The sequence below is a fragment of the Chelonia mydas genome, chromosome 7 (assembly GCF_015237465.2).
Source record: "Chelonia mydas isolate rCheMyd1 chromosome 7, rCheMyd1.pri.v2, whole genome shotgun sequence".
Taxonomy (NCBI): Eukaryota; Metazoa; Chordata; order Testudines; family Cheloniidae; genus Chelonia; species Chelonia mydas.
The window spans coordinates 3,318,145-3,340,775 of record NC_057853.1 but is presented as its reverse complement, the minus strand read 5'-3'; the positions used below and the strand labels follow the sequence as shown (position 1 = coordinate 3,340,775).

General features: G+C 41.7%; 1 protein-coding gene across 24 annotated transcripts in view; it reads left to right on the top strand.

Moving 5' to 3' along the window:
• Window positions 1-22,631, top strand: part of FHIT (fragile histidine triad diadenosine triphosphatase) — a 1,053,300-nt gene that overhangs the window by 420,552 nt on the left and 610,117 nt on the right. For all 24 annotated transcript variants that reach the window (XM_043552284.1, XM_043552281.1, XM_043552273.1 and 21 more), the window contains one exon: window positions 32-156. In XM_043552284.1, coding sequence (XP_043408219.1) covers window positions 54-156 — 103 coding nt within the window. In that variant the 5' untranslated portion in view covers window positions 32-53. The remainder of the gene's footprint in view (window positions 1-31; window positions 157-22,631) is intronic.

The following is a 22,631-nucleotide window of genomic DNA, read 5'->3' as shown; positions in this document are numbered from 1 at the left end:
CCCCCATCATCTCCATTATTGTCTCTGATAGATCCTGAATATTGGGATTGATCATGTCGTTCCGATTTGGACAACACCTCATCAAGCCCTCGGTTGTGTTTCTGAAGACCGAACTGTCCTTCGCTCTTGTAAACAGGAAGCCAGTGGTCCCTGGGCGTATCCTTTTCATAAAAGCTTCTGAAGTGAACACTCATGGGCTCTAGATACTCAGTGTCCCAAGGAGAAGGAGAACTCTGCTCACTCTGAAGACCAGGTAAGATGTTACTCATATTTATTCTGAAACCAGTCAGTGGGATGTAATATGCTTGATCAGTGTTGCAGAACTTCTGAAAATGGTTGCTTAGCAACTGTGACCTTAGAGGTGAATTTTCTGCTGACCTTTTCACCACTGAAGATGTATAAATAAACAAGTGCTTCTAAAAGGATTTTTAAGTCTAGAAGGTACTTCTATTTAAATTTCATATTATGCTGAAAAAAGCAGGTTATTTCCTTGTTAATGCTGTCACATAATTTTAGATGTAAGTAAATGCTTTTCAGAGCATTTTCAATGTGTTTTCTTGGAGTTAAATGTACAGTATTTGTGAAATGGTGGTAAAAGTTGTTCAGGTGACTATTTTAAAGACAGGTCACTTGAAAGCAAAATTTACTTGTGTCTGTGACTCTGCGTAGGCATGGGTTAAGCAAACCACCTGTTTAATCACATACATTTTCTGAGGAAAAATTAGACCCATTCTTGAAAACAAGACCCATCTATCTATTAAACACATAGTAGGAAGTGTGGTGTTGTATCACAGACTCTGGAAGTTCCTTTGAGCGGGCTCCTGCTAAGTGCCTCTACTCTGGGGCCCCCATAGGAGGCAGTCGGGGCCATCTGTGCCTGGCCCTGTGTTTGTGTGAAACTCCCACTAATTTCAGTAGAAGTCCAGGGTAGGATTTGCAAAAGTGTTCAACCTGGGTCTGGTCTGCTCCCATGGAATTCAATAGTTAAAGCCCTATGGGGGCAGAGTTAGGGCAGTGCTTTGCATTTTTTAAAATCCCATCTAAGTGTAAATATTGGGTGGAGAATAGACACACAAATCAACTTTTTGAATTGTCAAACGTATTCCAAACCCGTTTTGGGGGGTTAATGGCATGTTTACAATCGCTGATTTTCATTAAAAGCTTTTTGTCCTTCCTGGGTGTGGCGTTACTTCTTACTAAGCATAAGATACAAAATCCCCTGTGCACAACTCCCTTTCAAATAACCTTTCTTATATGCCTTTTTTGAGTGCCAGGTATTTGTTACAGAATAGAGATGTTTGTTTAAGATTTTATGCCAAAAATATTAGAGTAAGGGCTGGTCTAAACTACAAAGTTAGGTCAGTTTAACTACATCTCTCAGGGCTGTGAAAAATGTCATACCCGATGAGTTGACCTAAGCCCTGGTGTAGACAGCAGTGGGTTGACGGAGAGGTAGATTTATGACAGCGACAGAAGAACCTCTTCCATCACTGTAATAACTATCTACACTATAGCATTTCTAGTGTAGACGTACCCTTAGAGTTTATAGAATCTTCCTGTCCCTAACTGACCAGTGTATAAGCTATTTTAAAGTACTGAGTGAGAACTATCTGTTCTATTGGGTTCTGGGGAGGTGGGTGGGCACAAGCCCGCCCATGGCTAAAAGACCCTCCCCCAGCCTATAGGGAGGATCCACAGAGCCTGAAAACACAGAGCCCCAAAACAGAGGACAACGGAAAAAATAACAAGGACGGGTGTGAAGGTCTAAGGGTCAAAAATATGGAATCTGCAGGGGACACTGAGCAGAGAACCCTGGGCAGCGCCCACTGCTCCTCAAAGGTGTCAAGGGAGCCAGCAGACTCTGTCCAGAGGAACTCTGCCCGGATACGTGAATGGAGGGAGGACTGGAAATAGACCCCACAGTCTCAAAGAACCCTCTCAGCCAACATCCTCTCCCTGGTGTTCTAGATGGCCACCTTGGCCATGGCTAGGAGGAAGTTGACGAGGAGGCCCCGCAACTTTGTGGGGTCATGGATAGGGCGTGCATATATAAGGAGTGGGGGAGCGGGAGAAGTGCAGCCAAAAACGTAAAAGGTGGTCCAGGAGGAGCCGGAAAATGGGCTGTAACGATCTGTTAGGTCTCTGGCACGCTACGCACCCTGTATCTGATTCATTAATTAATCCTATTTTCAGTCATATTTTCAAAGCAATCAAATGAAAATATTACTGATACAATCACTCTTAGAGACTTGGCTCTTGCAAGTACCTAGACAATACAATGCTGTACGGAATATCCAGGTCTGATTGTAATTAAAATTTATAGCTCCTGTATGTGGAAGTTTTAAAACAATGATTAATGACTTTGTCTATTAGTACATTGAACTGGTAAATTTGATTGTTAAATATAAAAAGGTGTTTCAGATGGAAATGTTTGTTTTTTAAAGTTTTATGGGGAGCTAGGAGTAAAGGTTTAAGGAGCCTATAAAACTTAATTATTACAAGCTTCTTTCCTTCTTAAATAATTAAAGATCTATCAACTTTAGCTCTATAGTTACTGCTCTCTGTTTGGTAGATACATTTACGTGCACAGGTTTAGTTTTGTTGTCCCATAATGAGTTTTGCAGCACATTTTACACTGGCAAATTGTTTTAATAGCTTGTGTGGTGTAATCTATAATGGGGTCTTTGTTTTCCGTTGAACAAATGTTCGCATAATAAAAACAAAAACCCAGCCCTTTCTCTCCCTCATTATAATCAGAAAAAAATGGAAAAGATCATGATGCCAAGGAGAGAATACAGTATGTAAAATAGAGCAATTTGCAGTTGTATGCCTGTAAAATGCCTGTATAATGCTGCATTTGTTTAAAGACCTGGCAGTAACAAGTGTATTTCCTGTGCTTTATTGCAATAATTTTATCTGCCTTGTCTTTGGCACACTTAGACATTCCTTTTCATTTTTGTTTTTTCAGTAGAAAATAAAATATTAATGCTTATGAATTAGCGAGACAAAGGAAATCAGTATGAAAGCCAGCTCACTCCAGGTGGTGGCTTTAATTAACTTGTAAGGCTGAAATTCCGTCTTTAAAAGGAATGTAGGGTGGGAGTCTTGAATCTGCTGTAATCGTTCTTAAAGTACAGTTATAGTCTGAAATGTGCTTCTGTAAAAATGGCATCATGGAGCTCAGTGGTTTTGTCTTGGTGGCTCTGTAGTGCATTTGCTCAGTTTACAACTGAAAATGCTGCTTTTTCCTAATTGCCAGTCCTGCAAATTCAACCTGTTCTTTCTGGCTCCCACACCACCAGTAATAAGGCCCCTGGAACTGGAATTTAGTTAACAATTCAGTTGATGAGGTGTGAGCCAGACTGTAACCCAGTTCAAGCACCCAGAGGTGTGCTGCTTCAGCAGGGCTAACGGGAACAAAGAGTTGTAAATATATATATTTTGGGGGTGGCATGGGTCTGCCCTCCATCTCCTGAAGGGATTCTGCCTCATTGATCTTCCCAGCATGTGTCAAGATTAGGCTCCAGTTACTTCAGGGTTGTGACTTGATCACCTGGGGGGATTGGATCATCATCATCAGGAATCAAATCTGGGACATGTGGATCCAAAATGATGACCCTCGATTGCCTGAGCTACAAGATCTAGGTTCATTCGCTTGAAGTCAGCAGCAGTCTCGTAAACCTCCCAGCCAATAGAGGGAGACAGAGAGACACAGTATCAGCGTGGGTTACACATGGGTGGTGTGCAAGTGGCTCTGTACTGTTTCAAAGGGCGCTATATGTTCTCCCCAAAACACATGGCCAGCTCCACTGGCCAGTGCAGAGGTAGGTAGGACTATCGCCATGCTCCTTTGAGAACCCAGAGTACTGGTAGGCCTCGATATGCCCTATTCCTGCGTCTGGGTATGAGAGTGCAAGAAACCCCATCACCCTCTCCCTTCCTCCCCCCCTGCCCCCCCGAGCAGTCAGGCACATTCCACATCTATCGTGGACGCTGTAGATTCTTTATTAGTAAGACCTTTTGTTAGATTAGAGAATTGTCTGGGATGTTAGTACCAGACTGTGCCCAATATTAGGAATCTTGTCTTTTCTGAGAGTTGGGTGAGGAAGGAGAGAAATGTGCAACCCTTGTGTGTGAAATCTCATGCAGTAGGGAGCCCCTTAGAAATCCAGTTCCTGGGTTTCAGAGGGGAGTATTTCTAAATCAGTGTGGCAAAGACAGGAGAACCAGACTCTAAGGGAAGAGAGTGGCTGCAACAATTGTCCTTTGGGGATTCTTGCTTTGGGAGACTTCATTGTTTCTAATATGTGTAACTTTTGGCTGCAGTAATAGCTTGGGAGGTTTATACACCTTGGTGCTTATGAGCCAACAGTGCACTCAGTTGACCTTCGAAGCTTAGCTTGTGGTGTGAAGAGGTGAGGGGTGGTTATTGTACAGGAGCACTACCTGCTGCAGGCCTGCACGGGGGCCAGCCATGTTCTCTTAGAGTGGATGCCCTGCTCAAGGATAGTACCCCCACCATCACTAGCCTGTGGAAAGGAGTGTGGGGGAGGTGAAGTGAAGGCGAGGCCATGGTTTTGCCGCTCCAAAGAGACACAGCGCTTTGTGTGAATGCATCCGATGAAGTGAGCTGTAGCTCACGAAAGCTTATGCTCAAATAAATTTGTTAATCTTTAAGGTGCCACAAGTCCTCCTTTACTTTTTGCGGATACAGACTAACACGGCTGCTACTCTGAAAACAGCACTTTGAGTGGACTTCCAACCGCAAGAAGAGCATTGGAATGTTCTTAAAATGAAGGGAATAAACCACAGACAGTAAGTGGGTCAAAGTGAGCTGGACCCCCATAAGAGTAGAGCCTGGCACTATGAATGCTGCTGGCATGAACTGGATTTTGCAAACTGTGCTCACCAAGATTTGTTTTATTTTTTTTAAATGTACTTTATATGATTTTCCTCATTCTTTTGAAATGATTGAAAGACTGAACTAGAGCGTTGAAAGAAGGGCGCAAAGAGAATAGCTAAAGTGAGCCTCTGAGCAGGGCCTTTCTGTAGTGCTCAAAGCTTCTTTACCTTATAGCCACTGTGGTCTGCTGCCCAGCTCAGGCCTGTATTGCAGGTTTGCAATCTGTCCTCTGAGTTCTGAATTTATGTGAAAACAAACCCTGAAGCTTCTGACTCATACTGATGCCATGGTTGATTGGAGCACAGCAAAATTTCTCCTTTAATTAAATCCATCAACTCATTAGCATAGGAAGGTGCTTCCTGTTGCACACTTGTGCTGATAGAAATATTTTGAGTAGATACTGCCATTTTCACTGAAGTGTTTTACTGATGGTAAAACAGCTTTGCATATCTTCTGCTCATGTCCTCAATAATTTTAAACTGTTTTTTATCACTGTGCCTTTTTCTTTGCCTTATACTATGTTCTTGCTTTCATCTTGTGTTAAGCATGAAAAATGAATTTGAACATTGGTAGAATCCATTTGGGGGCTAGGATTTTATTGTAAATAAAATTATTCATTTGTTATGTCCTATTGTTTTCAGCAGACAAGGTATTGATTTTTGGATTTCTGTTTGGGATGCCATAAAGAGTGCTCGCATAAGAGGAACACAGCGACATTTGTAAATTGATTGAATGCAATTTGTAATGACAGAGACAAACATCAGTTCTATGGCAATACTATATTACACAAAGCATTTTTCAACAGTTCAGAGAATTGGTTATTAGAAAGATCAAGCTTTCCAACCTGAACAATGATTCATCGAGGACACACTGACCCCTAATAAATAAATATACACACATGCATACAATATTTATATAAATAAAAAAGAGACTAGATGTTTATAAAGGAATTTTCAGCCAACTTTCATTGTAAAGAAAAGTTTTTTACATTGAAAGATATGTCACAATTTGGCTGTTCTGCACATACAGTATTGAAGTGTTTTGTGGCTAGACTATTCTGTTGCTTTCCATTGAGAGCACAGAAGTATTCCTGGTTGTTGGAAATGGAGCAATACAAGCCCAAAGCCTATGGAGTTTTCTGGAGATTTCATTGCCAGGTAGAGTTAATGGCCTAGTCATTCATGGCTCAGGAGATGTTCTGTGCTGAGATAGCTATTATGACTTTTTCATTTTAATCAACAACAACAACAAAGTTAGTTGAAGCAGATGCCCCTACAGTGTGCTGTCAAGGGGAATCATTCTGGTTCCATCGACTGACTGACAGGTAGGGCTTTGTGATCGTTCATGTGGGATTCACACCTTCCATGCATTGTGATGCACTATATGCTGCAGCAGATAGGTTGATTTTGAAGTTGGAGCCACGTGGAGCCATCCGTCATTACACCCTTTAGAGGGGTAGGTGGGAGGCGTACATGCGGTGGGCACTTTTGCTGTCCTGGGTCTGAAGTAGCACATGTAATCCTCTGCTGTTACTCCATGATCTAGCTGAGGGAGGATTTCACACCAACTCTGCCAGGACCTTCTCAGTCAAGTTCAACTACCTGGATTTATTATGTGGGGATAAGCTTTCCCCTTAGTGTGGATGATATTCACTTTAATAGTGATGCCACTGCTGTACTGGGAACTTCTAGGGAGTTAACATTGGCTGATTCTCCAAGGGATAAAAAGTTAGCACACATGAGCATCCAGAAGCCTGGATACTTATGCAGACTATAAGAAGAACCTTGTCTGATCTGCAGAACTTGAAATCTCTCATGGGATTTCTGGTGTTTCTTCTTGTGGCTGAATTAGAAACTAAGGAAGACCAGCCTTTGTCATGTTGTTACTCTGTGTACCTTCCTGACCAAGAAAAGTGTGCTTAGAAATAAATACAAAACTTGAAATCTTAAGGAAAAGATTTCCACATTTTAGTGAGCCAACAAAGAGATTCTGTCTGGATTTGGTACTAGTTTTAGGTAAAGATTTGAGTCGGTTTAAATGTATGTAAAATGATTCACTCATCCCTTGAATTAATGTCTAAAACAGTCCAATATTTCTCTTCTGTTTTATAACATTGTTGTATGCTTTTTTTTTTTAGTAGAGCTGGTTTGAAACCAGCATTTACATTTCATGGGAAATTTCAACATTCCCTATTTATTTCTAAATCTGCCCGAAATTTTAAAATTCTGATTAAATTTGAATTCAGGAGCATCAAAATATTTCATTGTGTTCTTTGAAATCATTTTATTTTGATAAGGTAAAAGTGTCATTTTAACTTTGTTTAAATTTCATTTGGCTTATCAAATAATTACAATTATTTGTTATATTTTAACATAAGTCAAAAGGAAATGGAAAAAAAATGAAAGGAAGAAGTCAAAATTATTTGTTTTAACCTTTTTCCCTCTGAAAATGTCACTGAAAAGATATGTGCCCAAAACATGTTAATTTTGACAAAACTGCATTTTTCAATGGAAAACTGTTCTGTCAAATTTTTTTTTGGCCAGCTCTATTTTTTAGTAATATGTAATACCGGGTGTAATGACTATAAATTCATTAGTCCCAGCCTTCTGGTCTGATCCTGCAGTCAATGTTTAGGCAAAATTCCCCTGGAATTTTATGTATTGGTTCAGTAAAGATGATAAGATTAGGCCCCAAGTCTTGATGAAAACGGAGACATTTTCAATTAATGTTATGTGCTAGTCTTTCCTAAAGTCAGTGCTACTGATTAAATGGATTGGTTAGCTTATACTTTGTGCATAGACATCAGAATTCTGAACTAAAACACAAAAATGAGGTTATGTCTGGATTAATTTAAAATAATTTGTGACAATGTTATAACCTATTTGATGTTAAATTTAGTCTAAATAAGATTAGCTTTAAAAATTGCTGTAAAATTTGGAGGTATAGTAAATCAAATACAGTTATTTTTCAGCATATGCATATTTGCACTTACATAATGTAATAATGTAGACCGGATTATTAATAAGTGTGTGTGTATGTATATATGGGGGGTGTGTGTGTGTGGATATGAAAATACTGTTAGTATTTTCGGTGGATGCTTCAACATCTGTGTCCACGAATGTAGTATTTAGGAGTTCCTTCAGCAGAAAGGTATGAGAGAAAAATGAGTCTTTCTATATTGTGAATGTCTGGTTAATTTTGTTTTAAGGGCCGCAGCCAAAGCTCTTTGAAGTCAGTGGAAGGACTCCTGTTTCTTTCAACAGGCATTGGATCAGGCTGGACATAAAGCTGTTCTATGGTCTACTGCATAACCCTTGCTTTTGTGAGAAGTTTCATCAGTCTGAGTAAGGGTTAAACACGCTGTAATAATGTTAATTTGTACATCAGTACTTAATTTTTAGCATACTTTTTTAGAGTAGTATGTTTTCTATGCACTGATTGCCCATGTCTGCAAGTTCCATAGTGTGCTCCTTCCAAAGGAAAATCTCTAAAAGGAGTATACCCGTTAATGTCTAAAAATTCCAGTTTCCAAAATGTGAAGGGGATGTAGTAATCTGCTGACCTGTGATTTTTGTCATTGCTCTGTGGGAGATGAAACCCTATTATATTAGTATCAAATGAATCCATGTAAGCCTTTAAAAAGAACTACATGTATTTTGCTAATCAACATGTACGTTAGGAAGAGTAGTTCTGATTTGACAACAATTGACTTGCAATACAGTAAAACCGCCAAGGGGGAAAAATTGCAAGGTCATCCCTGAAGCTGAACTCCAAATTTTGCATAGTGCGGCTAGGTAATACTGTGTGAGTAGTGGATGATAAGTATAATGTATTTCCGGGGGGTCCTCATTTTAGAGTTATACTTTTCTTAAAAAGGGGTCATCCTTTTAAATACTTAGATATTACTTAGTCCTGTCATGTGCAGGGGACTGGACTAGATGACCTCTCAAGGTCACTCCCAGTCCTACAATTCTATGATCCATTTTTTGTTAAAAATACACACTTAGTCAACTGAGGAAAAACAGATATTTTCAAGCAGTAGATTATTTTACATTGTATCTGGATAATGAAACAAAACTGCTCAGAAATGCTATCCTTGGTGTCTGAATTCTTATTTTCAAGAGGGCTATATAGTACAAGAAAGGAAAATTCTTCTAATGTATTTATAATTACTAAGTAGCTCATATAATTATTGTAGGTTTTGCCACTGAGTATAAATTAAAGGCATCCTTTACAGGGGTAGTCAGTTATTTTTTCTCAAGGTCTAAAATTCTTGGTCAAGGTATAGTCAAGGTGCAGAGACGCTAATAAAAAAAATAAAGATTTCAGGGTCCATTGAAAAGCGTACGGCAGTCCAGACTTGGCCCGCACTCTGCCTATTGACTACACCTGGCTTACTAAATGTGTGTGTACAGTCATCTCTAAATGATGATAAAAAAATAAGTTGTATTCCTTGGGTCAGATGGAAACTCCCTTACTCCCATGTGGGACCATTTACTCACACAAGTAGTCCCACTGACTTCAGTCTGGCGCTCAAGGTTAGACCTTCATTTTGATGGTAATCTTGTGATGATTTTTTAAGATTCCCCTCCCCCCACCGTCCTGGAGCAAAAAAGCAAGCTTTTGTGTTGGAGACCTGCATCATTCATGCAAGGAACACCGACCGGTATTGTGATAAGCATAGAAAGGGAGTCAATATTGCCTCTAGTGCATCTCGCTGTCCTAGAAATGGAGGAGAGAGGTTTTTAAAAGCTCACCACTGATGTAGCTCTGCTCCTATGGAAGTGAATGACAAAACCTCCATCACTTCAAGGATTCAGTATGGCCAAACCCAAATGTTCAAAAACCATGAGTCATCCTCACCAAAAATCATGAGATGGGCTTTAAAATCATGAAATTATGTAAAAATAATAGATATGGGGCTCTTTTTATTTGCCTTCTCCTTTGTGAGTGTTTACGGTGTGCTGGGGTCACATTTTAAAGCTTTCTTCACAGTCATGAGGGCTAGAAACATACTTTTTCTTTAAGAATGAAGGCTGAAATCATCACCTATCCACTTGACTCCAGGAACTGGAGCTTTAAGGAACAAAATTATTATGAGACGCATGATTTCATCATGCGAATTGGCAACATGGAGGAGGAGTGCATAGTTAGCTGTCAGTTACAGGGCTGGCTCAACTTCTAAACCCCTTCTCTGGCCTTTCTGGTTATGTCTATGCGTGAGTAAAAGACCCCTGGGCACAACTGTGGCTGGTCTGGGTCAGCTGACTCAGGCTCATGGGGCTTGAGTTGAAGGGCTATAAATTGCTGAATAGATGTTTGAGCTTGGGCTGGAGCCCAGGGTTTGGGACCCTTCCCCATTGCAGGGTCCCAGAGCTTGGGCTCCAGCCTGAACCCAAATGTCTACACAGCAATATTTTGGCCTGGAGCAGAGTCAGCTGACCTGGGCCAGCTGCAGGGTTTGTATCCCTGTGTAGATGTACCTTCTGAGCATAGGCCTCATGCCGTTACCTTTTCTGGGGTATAATCCCATCATTCTCCCTCTCTTAGACTGGGTCCTGGGCTATGAACTATGCAGATGAACTATGCTTACCCCGACAAGCCCAACTGGGTTTGGGTTCGTTTAGTTCTCCCCTTTGGTGGTCAGATAGCAGCCTTCTTAAACCAAAGCATTGTTTAATCTCGACAATAGGAACAAAGTGTAACACAAAAGAACAAGTTTTAAAAAACAGAGAAAAGTGGGGGTACACCATGAATGTAGCCTAAAGCTTACCACAGGGTAAGGCCTAAGTTCTTCAGACCCTAAGTGGGTTCTGTTCCCCACAAACAGTATTGCCAACTTCAAGAGATCAAAAATCATGAGTCAAACCCCCCAAACTCATGAGATTTGGCCCCAAATCATGACATTTTAAAAAAAGTTATATCTTGTTTTTACGTCTGCTTCCTGATGTTTGAACTCCCGCTGTCCATCCACAGGTGTGTGCATGTGACAATTAGTGTTGCCCTCTCTCCCACCTGTACTAGATATGGTGATTTTGCCCGGCTTCAGGAGCTCGCACCCCCCACATCTGCCCATCTCCTGCCCAGCAATTAATCCTGTCTCCCAGCCCACCATCATCATCACCCCATCAGTTCACCCCTCCTACCCCATTGACCTCCCACTGCCCTCCCAGCCCTCATCCCATCTGCTCAGAACCCACCATCAATACAGTGCTCTCATTTCAACCCCCTCCCCACAGCCCTCAGCCTCATCTCCGCTTCTTAGGATTCTTCACCCTCCACAGCCTTCGGGGGGCTGCAGTGGGGTCCCCTCTCCCACTTCTCAGGCTCGCAGGGGAGCAGCTTCCTGCTGGGGCTGACAGCTGGATTTCTAAGTAAAATTAAGCCTTACTTTTAGAACTCTCAGACTCACGATTTTTTTTTCAGTTGATTCAATTGCTTATTTGAGGGTTGGCCCTTCCCCCCCTTCTTTGTGTCTCAGATATAGGTTCTCTTCCCATCTGGGGGTTAGACTCACTGTCTCTTGCCCCCACTTGTTAGCTTGATAGCTTTATTTATCTGATATGTAAATGAATTCTTTCAAAGTACTTTGGAATTAACTGCCTAGTAGAGTAACCACATTCCTTTGTTTAGGGTGGGGTAGCTCCTGTCTGGCTGGGAAAAAAAAATCCTGACATTTGAAAGTTGAATCACGAGATCATGAGTGAGGCTTAATTTACTCAGAAATCGCAACTCTTGTGATCAGTTGGCAAGAGTTGGCATGGCTGCGAACAGCTCCCTCACGAGTGCTCCCACCTCTCAACATGGGGACAGTTATACTCTTTATTGTCCTGTCGATCTGTTCGATCCCAGCATTGGTGAAACTAACTTTGCTGGACCAAGCAAGTGGGATCTTCATGCTTAAAACCATCGACTTTATCTCTTAGCCGCTTGACGTGTTTGTGAAGAGTTGTTTCAGCTGGAGCCATTGTCTAGCCTTCCCACTTCTATTAATTGAAACCTGCGTAAGCATACAGTAAACATCCAAACAGTTCTACAGAAGCGATTCCAGTTCTGAGGCCATATGCAATATTCATAAAGGACTCCAGAGTAGTATTCCTAAATTATTATATAGCACTTGCACACCTGCCACATAGGCCAGTGCTGGGCACTTTTAAAAATACCAGCCTAACTGCATAGCATGGAAAATAGACTGCACAAGGGGGTCTGGGCCATAGGTATGGAAGTGCTCAAACTACTGATTTGAAATATATTATGAAAATAGGGCTAACTGGGAGAAAAATCAGCTACCGACTATGATTTTTGGTGTATTTTTTTTAAATTATAATTTTGGTTTTTATATCCCACAACTTCTTATGAGCCTGAAAATCTGCACATGAAACTCTGAGACAAGGCTTCAGCTTAAATTGTCCCTTGAACAATGGCTCAGCAGGATGCATGTAAACTCGTCAGTTCAAGTGGTGATAAGGAGGGTAGTTAATTGTCTCAGGGCTGAAGCCATTTAGTTTGCAGTCTACAAACAAAAGGATGATATTTGACTCAGAGCAGGGGAAACTGCGGTTACAGATGCTCACTGTAGTTATGCTCACTGTCTAAAGGGAGGTCCCATCATGATAAGGACGTGTCTCCGCTGGGTTAATTTGCTCCAGTATAGTTCTACTGAAGTAGCTGCTCTGCTGCAAACCGTATTGTCGACACATTGCACCAATGTAAAGAAGTGACCTGCCTTGATTTGAAACCGTGGTAAGCTGCACTAGTGCAAGTCATTGTTTATATGAGTGCAGTAGAGCTGCACTATGGGTTTGCACGGGTGTAAATCAACGCTGGACTGATGAAGCAGTTTAAAAAGCCCAGTTAGGAGTGTAGCTAGGAGAAGAGGCCATGCCTGTACAGGAAGCAGTGTGTGGAATGGGCCTATAAAGCTTGCAGTAGGAAAGCCATGTTCTATGTCATCCTTCTTTGGCCTAGAGATACCCTGACCTCTTGCATGGTGGGCCCTTGCCCCACAAGCCCCTCTCCCCCCCAGCTGCATAGAACCCGCCACATGAGCTGACTCACTACGATCCATCCAGTCCGCTTCTGAGCCGCATCACAAAAAAAGCTCTATGCACTCATGGTCCATACTATTCATTTCGTCACCCTTGTGTCCCATCCCGCTGCAAAATGGTGGGACTTACTACCACCTATAGAGGGTGAGGAGCCCCAGGGGGCCAACTTATATTCCTCCTGGGTACCGCGGCCTGCCGGGGATGAGAGTTGGTGGCTACTACATGGAACTGTGAGTATGGGCATGCTGGTGGTTTTCGGACTCCACGATGCTGGTTTTGCTTGTGGTGAGAGGGAGACCCTGGCACACGCATACTTGCAGTGCACCAGGCTGAAGTCCCTACTTTGCTACCTCCAGAACCTCCTGTTAAGGTTCTGGCTGCACTTCTCCCTGCAGTTCTTTATTTACGTACTCCCCATCCACAGCCCCACAAAGTCGCGGGACCTCCTTGCCAACCTCCTCTTGGTCTTGGCCATGATGGCCATCTATAGATCTATGAGTAGGGGGCTTGGATGGGGGAAGTCTCTGCAACCGTGACTGCAGGGCTGAATTTTGTGCACTTGTTTGTTCACATCTCTGGGCAGAGTTCCTCTGGGCAGCATCTACTAGCTCCTTGGATTCCTTCAAGGAGCAGTGGGTGCTATCCAGGGTCCTCTGCTCAGTATCCCCTTCTGGGGACCTGATTGTGCAGCTGTGACCCTCACCCCCTCTCTCTTGTTTTTCATTTTTTATCGCCTGGAATTGGTTGATCCCTGTTTTCTTCTGGTCCTACCCCCCCTGGTTAGGGGTAGGACCTTTTAGCATACTGTGGATTTCCTTTGGGATTCATCACATTCACAAAGACTAAATAGTGACCTCTTGTGTGGCAGAGTTCTAGGTAAGATCTTGGAGACTGGCTTAAAACTTTGTGTGCTGTCTATACACACACTCTCTCTCTCTCTCTCTCTCTCTCTCTCTTCATCCTTTACAACTAAATCTTTTGTCACCAAAACCTATTGCACGCCAGCTAAAAAAGCACCTTTGTGTAATTCCTTTGCTTTTCATGTTTTGTCAGTTGTCTCGCTTTAAAAACTGCTCTGTCTGCGAGCAGTATTTCAAAGGAGCTGCTCAGTATTTCAAAGGAGCATGGGCCTCTGAAGGCATGTTGCCAGTGCATGTCCTACAGGCAGAACTGTTAGTCTGCATTAGCTGGGACAAGCAGGCCAGTGTTTTGAATCAGAACACCAGCACCTAATCCCTTTCTTTTAAGACTAAGATAGACAGACGTCTGTAGTGTAAAACTAGGCATCTATTAAATGTTTCAGTTTGTGTCTGTGACAGGGCATCTGCCCCCATTGGCCCTAATAGGGTTAAACCCAGCCTGGAGGGCTGCAAGGAAACAGCCAATTAGGGCAGTGACTGTACCAGCCAATCAGGGCCCAGCCAGCCCATATAAAAGCTGTAGTCCAGAGCAAGGCAGTCTGCTGCGGGAAGCCCAAGGGAGGGGACTAGCTTCCTAGAGGGCTGCAGAGACTAGGCCTGTGAACAGGGCTGCTAGAACTTGCAGGCCTGAGGCCCTGAGAAGAGGGTGAAGGAGCCAGAGGCAGGAGCCAAAGGTTCTGGGGCTGTGGGGAAGTGGCCCAGGGGATTGAGACAGATTGGTGGAGAGAGAAAGGAGGGGCAGCGGGAAGCTGTTGTTTACAGGGTCCCTGGGCTGGGACTCAGAGTTGTGGGTGGGCCTGGATATCCCCTTCTTCCCCTCCCCCCACTTGCCACTGAAGAAGCGGCCAGCATACGGACTGTCAAGCCGCTGCAAGGAGTGGCTAGATGGTTGTGGAAGGAGACCCCTGGAAGGGGGGAACCTGGATTGTGACATGGCTGGAGGGCTGTGCCGTGAAGCAGAGGCGGAGAGATTGGAACTGCAGTGGGTCTGCAGGCTGAGGCAAGGATGGGAGAGCCACCACCACTGGAGGGCACACCTGCTGACCAATGTTAATTCCCGAAACAGCCAGCAGGAGGTACCACACAACAGTGTGGTGAGTGACCCTGTGACAGTGCCCATAAAGGTAAGTTCTGCATGCAGACCTCACACTTCCAGTGAATGAGGGATACATAACATCTGACTGTGTGGGATATTTGCTGGAGGGTCCAGCATGTTAGATTTGAGAGAGTCTAAGCGATGGCTGCTCTGTGCATTGATTTTTATTGCTTAGGGTCCTGATTTAAAAATCGTCCCACTTTAATATGCAAGGAATATACCTGTTTGAAGCATGGATACAATTATCCAACTTGCATGCGAGGGACCTTGATTACAGAGATACATGTCTGTTCGGCTTGCTGAACCTCCCATTTCAAAACATCTGTCCTAATTGGCCATACGCAGAGGAGCGTTCATAAGGATATTGTCCCTATGTTGCCGTATGTGCAACGCCGGGATCCGAGTGATAAACAGAGCTGGATTTGAACCAAAAGCCTCTGCCTTAATGGTCTGCAAAGATCCCTGGGGAAAAGATTTTACCCATTAGTATTTTAGCATAGTAAGAAGCTTGGTTAAATATCCAGTGAGGTCAAACCTTACTTAGGAGAAGAACATCTATACAAGTTAAAAAAAAAGAGAGAGAGAGAAGCAAAGTCCACAAAATATAAACAAAGGAGAGGTCTACACTACAGGCGAGGGGTGTGATTCCCAGTTCTTGTAGACATGCTGGCATTAGCTACCACGCTGAACAGAGTCGTGTAGCCTCAGTAGCAGGGCAACAGCAGGTTCCCCCGTAGGTCTGTATTCCAGGCAGCAAGCCCCTGGCTGCTCCTGCTGCCTGTGTTACCATGGCTACACTACTATTTTTAGCACCCTGGCTTGATGAGAGCTAATGTGAGTATGTCTACACAAGCTGGGAATCGCACCCTTAGCTCCAAGTATAGATTTCAACATAGGAGGAGGAAGAAGAGTTAAGAGGCAGCACAAGTTAATGTGAGGGCTGGTAGGGAATCTGGGGCTGGATTCGTACAAGGGAAAATGAGTGATTTTTCTTTTGAGTTTAACAAGTAATTGGAATACATATCCTATACATAAATAACGAAGAGCTTTTGTCCAGAAGTTATTTTCTAGTCTAGTAGAGAGTGAGTTTATAATCGGGCTGGTTGCAGAACAAACCCTGCAATATTTGCTCTTTAGTCATATTAAAACCAAACCAACCCTGCAACCATAAATGTTGTTATTGACAAGAGATAGGAAATATAAAGGTGTGTTGGTGGATTGCTAGCCCCCGTGATCACAGGCAACTCGTAGTCCCCATGTTGCTAATAGATACTAATGCCCTGCATGGTGACTTTTGGATATTATTCACTAAAATGTTGTGAAATAAAATAAAAAGGAAGGAATATGGGGAGATTTTTTCATCTTATCTGTCTTTGTGATTTAGCTTTTTCAGTCTTTAAAATTCAGTTTCTCCCTTCCCATTTTATTTTGTGCATGTTCTAGGACTTCCCCCCCCTTCAATATAGACATCAAAATGTGATCTGCAGCGTATACATAGTTAACCAAAGCTGGGCAATGTATTGGAAGGCTTGCACTTGTGGCAGAGTATAATTAAGAGATGATTGGAATACATGGTTATTCATAATAAATGTCACACAATTACCATAAGTAATGCAACACACATTCAAAATTTCCATTTGTAATGAAAATAGATTTGCTGGAAAGTCAATCGGAAATTCATTTATTCCATATCGTTACTAATCTATCAGAATGTTTGGTGCTGTTCAGTGTACTGTAACACACAGCGCTTTCCCCAAACACGTTCTGAGGGTAATCTGACATGTTTCCTCTTTCAGTTCGTAAGTGGGTATATAATGATATAATGTTTACTTGTCTTTGCTTCTCTGCACTGAATACACAGATTTTGCCTAATTTATGCTATTTTTTTCTAAGAGAATCGCAAATAAATGTTGGAACTTGGCTTGCTGTAATTTTTATATATGATTTCACAAATAATAACCTTCTAAATTTACTTTTTATATTTAAGATAGCCAGACAAGGGACATGTGGTTATATAGATCAAAAATGGGGTAGAAAAGACTCCAAACCCATGGAAGGAGGGGGAGATGTGATCAGTGCCTTTAAAAAGAAGATCAAGAGAGCTGTTTATAACGATAGCTCTAATGAAGATTGATTCATAATGTTACAATCTGTCGTGATATCACCCTGCAGACATCAGTTTATTATGTTTGGCTCCCACTGCTGGGTCACATGTGCCACTGAATGTTGGTAGAGTCTTGTCAGTGTTACTAGCGTTAGGTCTCTCGTATATACTCACCTGGCTCAGACCATTTGTCTGAACTCTTCCTTGGGGTGTGGGATCCAAAAGTCCAACCACCAGACCGAAACCAATGCCTCAGACCTACCAAGTTCCCCAAGTGCTTACACATGCTCCCTAAGATTTCTGCCTAGTTGTGGCACTCCGGCTGCTAATTTAGCTTCTTCAAGGATGATGGGAATCAAAGAACAGAGGCTTAGCAAAGGAATTTCTTAACCATAGTCACTTTGCCACTTTACTCTTAAACACACTAGACAGTTACAGATCTTTCCAAAATCGCAACAGTCCTGAGGTGCAGACCTCCCCAGTCAGGTCTCACCCCTTCTATGAGTCTGAGGTCTGTCAGCATCCAGGCAGAGCAAAATCACTGTTGCCCTCTCTCCTTCCTGCATTGTCCAACTTTTATGTAGTAATGCTCTCTTTCCCCTTCTCGGGCCCCCCTCCCCCCACAACTTGCTCAGAGAAGCAGCTCTCCTTAACATAGTCTATTTCCTTTTTGCCATGTGCCAAGGATGAGTAAATGCAGATTTACCAGTCGTTCTGACACCCTTGTGTAGGAAATCCATTGTTCCATGGGGTTGAACCAGCAGTTGAGAGAGCATCAATGCTGATGGCTTTTTCAGAAATAGTCCTTCAGTGAGTTGTCAGGCACCTATCCTGGGCAGGGTAGCTGATTGGACTACATCACAATAACTTGGCCTTGGACAAGGTTAGACATGAATTCAGCATATAATGCATAATGGCGGTCCTTGTAAAACATGGAGGATACAACAGAAAATGGAGTTCACAACAGAGCGTGTGATATAGATATATCCTACTGTTACACATTGCATAGCATATTTTCTGAAATTTTTCAAACATGCACAGTCAACAAGCATGACTGACAATTTAACGGTGAAGCTGCTATTTATTTGCCAGAAATTTTCCAACTGCACTAGGCCTCGTATCCTGTGAGGTTTCTGATCACAACACAGGATCCTTAGTAACTGTTAAAACAAGAACTTATGTGGGGCACTTACACCACAATGTGAAAAGTGAGAATTCTCCTCTCACTGGTCCTGCATTCAGCATCACACTCTGTCTTGACTAATAGTGTGAAAAGCTTTAAGGGAAACTGTGCCTGAGAGTGGTTAATTTTCCCCTCGATGTCTGATTTTTCTCTTTCCTAATAGATTTTGAGATGGTTATGGTTATCAAGAGATCTTTTCATCTTAAAGATTTATTTGCAGTTCAGGAGGTCTGTTTGGACTGAATATTATCTTTATCTGCTAATAATGTGGAAGTGGATCATGATAACCTCAGCACTGTTTGATAAAAATGGCAATTTGAGTATAATGGCTATTACATAAGATGTCAGTCAAGCAGGAAATATTATACTACATTTGTATCCAGGATTCGTAGAGTACAATCTGGCCTAATGTACTTGAAATATTAGAAATTTTGGCAATAAGGTAAGGGTGTTTTTAATGTGTTTGTTAAAGTGTGGCTCTATTCAGGAAAGTCATTGTGCAAAAATGGTATTATGATGGAGTTGTAGATTTCTTTTTCACTAGCTTACAGTGAAAATTTGTTTAGTTACAAGTAAAGGTGTTTCTTCTAGATGCCATCGCCACACTCTCAGGCTGAATTTTGCTATCAGAATGCAGCACTGATAAGTGATAAGTGAGAATTTTGCCATTGACTTCAGTGGTACCAGGATTTACCCCCTTCAATTTACTCTGTGTGGACATAAATAAATTGCAGGATTGGAGCTTTAGTTCAGAATAGAATCTAGCTTACTCTACCATAGCTATATTGATACTCCAGTGACCAAAGCAGTTAAAAATAGTAAAAATGTACTTTACTTAATAAATCACTTCTCAACACCAGTAGCAAAACGGAGTCTGCTCCTGCAAGTGCTGCCAATACTTTTGCTAACATCAAGCACTGAAAAATCGTGAGCGTTTTTAAAAATAAATACATGTTGGGCTCTCGTAATTTGCCTTCTGGTTTCTGATCCATTAGGGTACACTTGGGTCATGTTTTCAGACTCTTCTCCACAACTGTGGCTAGGGTTAAAAATGTTTTCAGTAGTATGAAAACTGATATTCTTATGCCATCTCTTGATTCCTGAAGTTCAAGCTTCAAGAAAAACACCAAATACTGGCAAACATGCAATAAAATCCCAAGAGTTAGCAATAAAGTGCATGGCATGATAATTGCTATCACAAGCAGACCCATTTGCAGGGCTGGTCCCATGGGGCCTATAGCACTTGCCTTGCCTTGCCTTGCCGACAAGCTACCTGGTTGTCTACTCATTCGCCCCTCCCCCCGCGTTTCTCTGGATGTACTCGTGGTGGATGGCTCCAGTGCTCCTCATCACTCTAAACCCTACTTTCTCTTCTCTTCTGAAGCAGCAACCTGTAGGCTGCGGGCTTCTCCTCCTCCTCCTTGTTTCCTGCTGTTTTTGATGATCTTCAGAATGGGGTAGTATCAACTGGAGAGGAGCGGGGTGAACCTTTTTAACCTTTAAAATGGCTGTTGACAAATAGAAAAGTGTTCAGAAAAGAATTACCAGAATGACGTGTGTTTTGGAAAACCTGCATTCCAGTGAGAGGCCGAAGAAGCTAGAATCTGTTTAGTTTACCCAAAAGAAGGCTAAGAGAACTTGATGATGGTCTATAATTACCTACATGAGTAGAAGATGTCTGATAGTAGAGGATCTTTTACAAACAAAAGTACAACGATCTAAAGGCTGGAAGTTGAAAGTAGACATTCAGACTATAAATATGGTGCAATTTTTAATAGGGTAATTAACCAGTGGCATAACTGACCACTAGGGCCAAGGTAGATGCTTCATCATTTGAACTCTTTAGATCAAGATTGGATTGAATAGCTCTCTAAAAGATATGCTCTAGCTCAACCAGAATTTATTAGCTTGATGCCAGAACCACTTGGTCAATTCCATGGTCTGTCTTATGCAGAAAGGACCATTCAGATAATCTATTCTGGCCTTAGACTAGATGAACCTGAGGGGGAACAATAGAAGAGAAGAAGGGGAGGTGCAGTGAGGGGGCACAGGGGAGGTAATGGTAATCCTCTGAGTGCCCATTCCCCAGCCTGAAAAAGGAAACCCCTTCTCTATTTGGAAAAGAAATTAAGGCCCTGGTTGAGATGATTGGAGAGTGGGAGATGAAGGGAAAACAGAGGTGAGTTAGGAGGGAGACCGAAAGGTAAAAATCATTGGTCACCCTTAAACATTAAAAATGAGGGTGTCTATCATTTTCCAGATGCATCATTTAATTTTGATGATAACTCTGGAATACAAATCAAGCAGTTTATTGACCTGCCATTTTATATTCTCGCCATGAGCTGAAAGGCAATATAGTTATCCCATTGTTAGCTGTCTATCAACAGTTCATTTTTAAAATGTGTTAGAATGACACTTACCTCAGGTACTATTGATCATATACCTTTCAGGCTAAACACCTGTTTATCATCTGTCGATTTGCATTCAATATATAGCAAAACTGAATTACTTTCAGCTGTGCCTGAAAGGTCAGTGTTCGGAATTATATTTTCTTGCATATTCACAAACATTTAATAGACCTCCTCTGTAGCATGCTTCCTATCAGACAGGTGCCCAGGCAAGGCCCCCACCATTTTCCAGAAATGGCTCCAGTGCCCTTCTGTGATCCATGAAAGCCAACCGCACAAATTTCCTGGGACTTCTTTTGGCAGGAAGGCCTCCTACAGTACTTGCAAAATGAAATTACATGTTCCCTCCCCCAAAGTTTATTCAGCTCCAGGTAGTGTAAATCTAAGACAAAATGAAACCCAACTTTTCAATATAGCTCTCTTTGCAGAACTCCATCCTTGTTTAGGAAAATTACTTCAGGACTGAAAACTTTGTAAGTACTTCTTGAAATAAGATCAATATGTTTTTCAAGTTACTTTCTTGAAAAAATTCGAGGGAGATGCTTTAATAAGAGGCTTCCTTGTTTCCTCTTACCGTATCACAGAACACAGTTGCATACTGCGTGATGTTTTTGTTAGGGGTTTTTTAATTATTATTTTGCTGTAAGGAATAAAAATGCATGCACTAAAATGGACTTCTTAACCTCTCTCAAGTAGCAGGAGTATTTCGCGAAAAAAATAGCCATCTAATTAGTATTTAGTCATGTGGAAGGAATCTAATGACAAATTTCTGCTCAATTAATGTTTCCCTGGTATGACCCCATTAATATTAATAAAATTTATACATGCTTGTCTTTAGAAAAAAATTCTGAGTTTGACATGGACAAAAGTTCATGAAAATGCCTCAGAGTGGAGCTATATTTTTTTAACTTCGCTTCCAAGATAGTAGTGTTAATGGAGCACTGCTGACTTAGCATAATACTTTACTTTACTTTGTGAGGTAACTTGAAATCTGAAAAGTCAAGGTATTCCCCTGTTCCACTGCAGTTTCTTACATTAATATTTTGTAGAGCAGTTGCCTGGCAGTGCTTATGGTGTATTTTGTTTTAAGACACACGTGATGATGTACAAAGATATTTGTTCTTATTTGTAAAGATGCCTGTTTCTTATATGAAGGAAACGTAATAAATGAAAAAGAACTGGTTATACAGAAAACTGTGCAGTTTAAAAAAAAAACACCCCAAAATAATGTTGAGTGTTTAATTTAAACTCCCAAAGAAATTCAAGAGAATTTTAAACTAAGCTGAACCTCTTTCCGTAAGGGCATATTGGTATTACAGCATATCTCTTAGTGTTTATTACTGAGGCTAGATAGATTCATTCATTGCTAAGAATTTTCTTGCTTTTGTAGTTTTTAAATTAAACCCTTAGGGGAACATTTTTAGCACTGATATTGAACTAGAAGGTCAACACTCATTAACAGTAATGGGAGTTATTGTACTTGGCTCAGACCCCCATATCCAGCACTAAAAATGACCCTACAACATTTTCTTACTGAACAAATTCCCTTTTAAAATAACTCTTTACCATGAAAATGTTCCCTTGAGATTCTGGAAGGCTGTGAAAAACCACTAGTTTAGAACAGAATGCAATGCAAGACGACTTTATTGGGATGGTGTCTTTCATAGAAACATTATCCTGAAATGCTTTAGAGAGTTAATTAATAGATCAGAGTAGAGAATTTAGGGGATAAGTCATAGAAAACATTAATGCAAGTGTATTGCAAGATGAATAAAGTAAGCACCAAACAATAAAGGCAAATCTAGTAAAGGAGAGAAATTGAAGCCATAAGCTAGTTGGCATTTCAAGACAAATTTTGAAAAGGGAGTGGGAGGCAAAGAGCTATAGGAAAGTTGCTCCAAATGGCTCAAGCTGTGCTGGAGAACTCTCTGGCACCAGCAGCGTCCAGACTGCTATGGGAGAGAAAAGG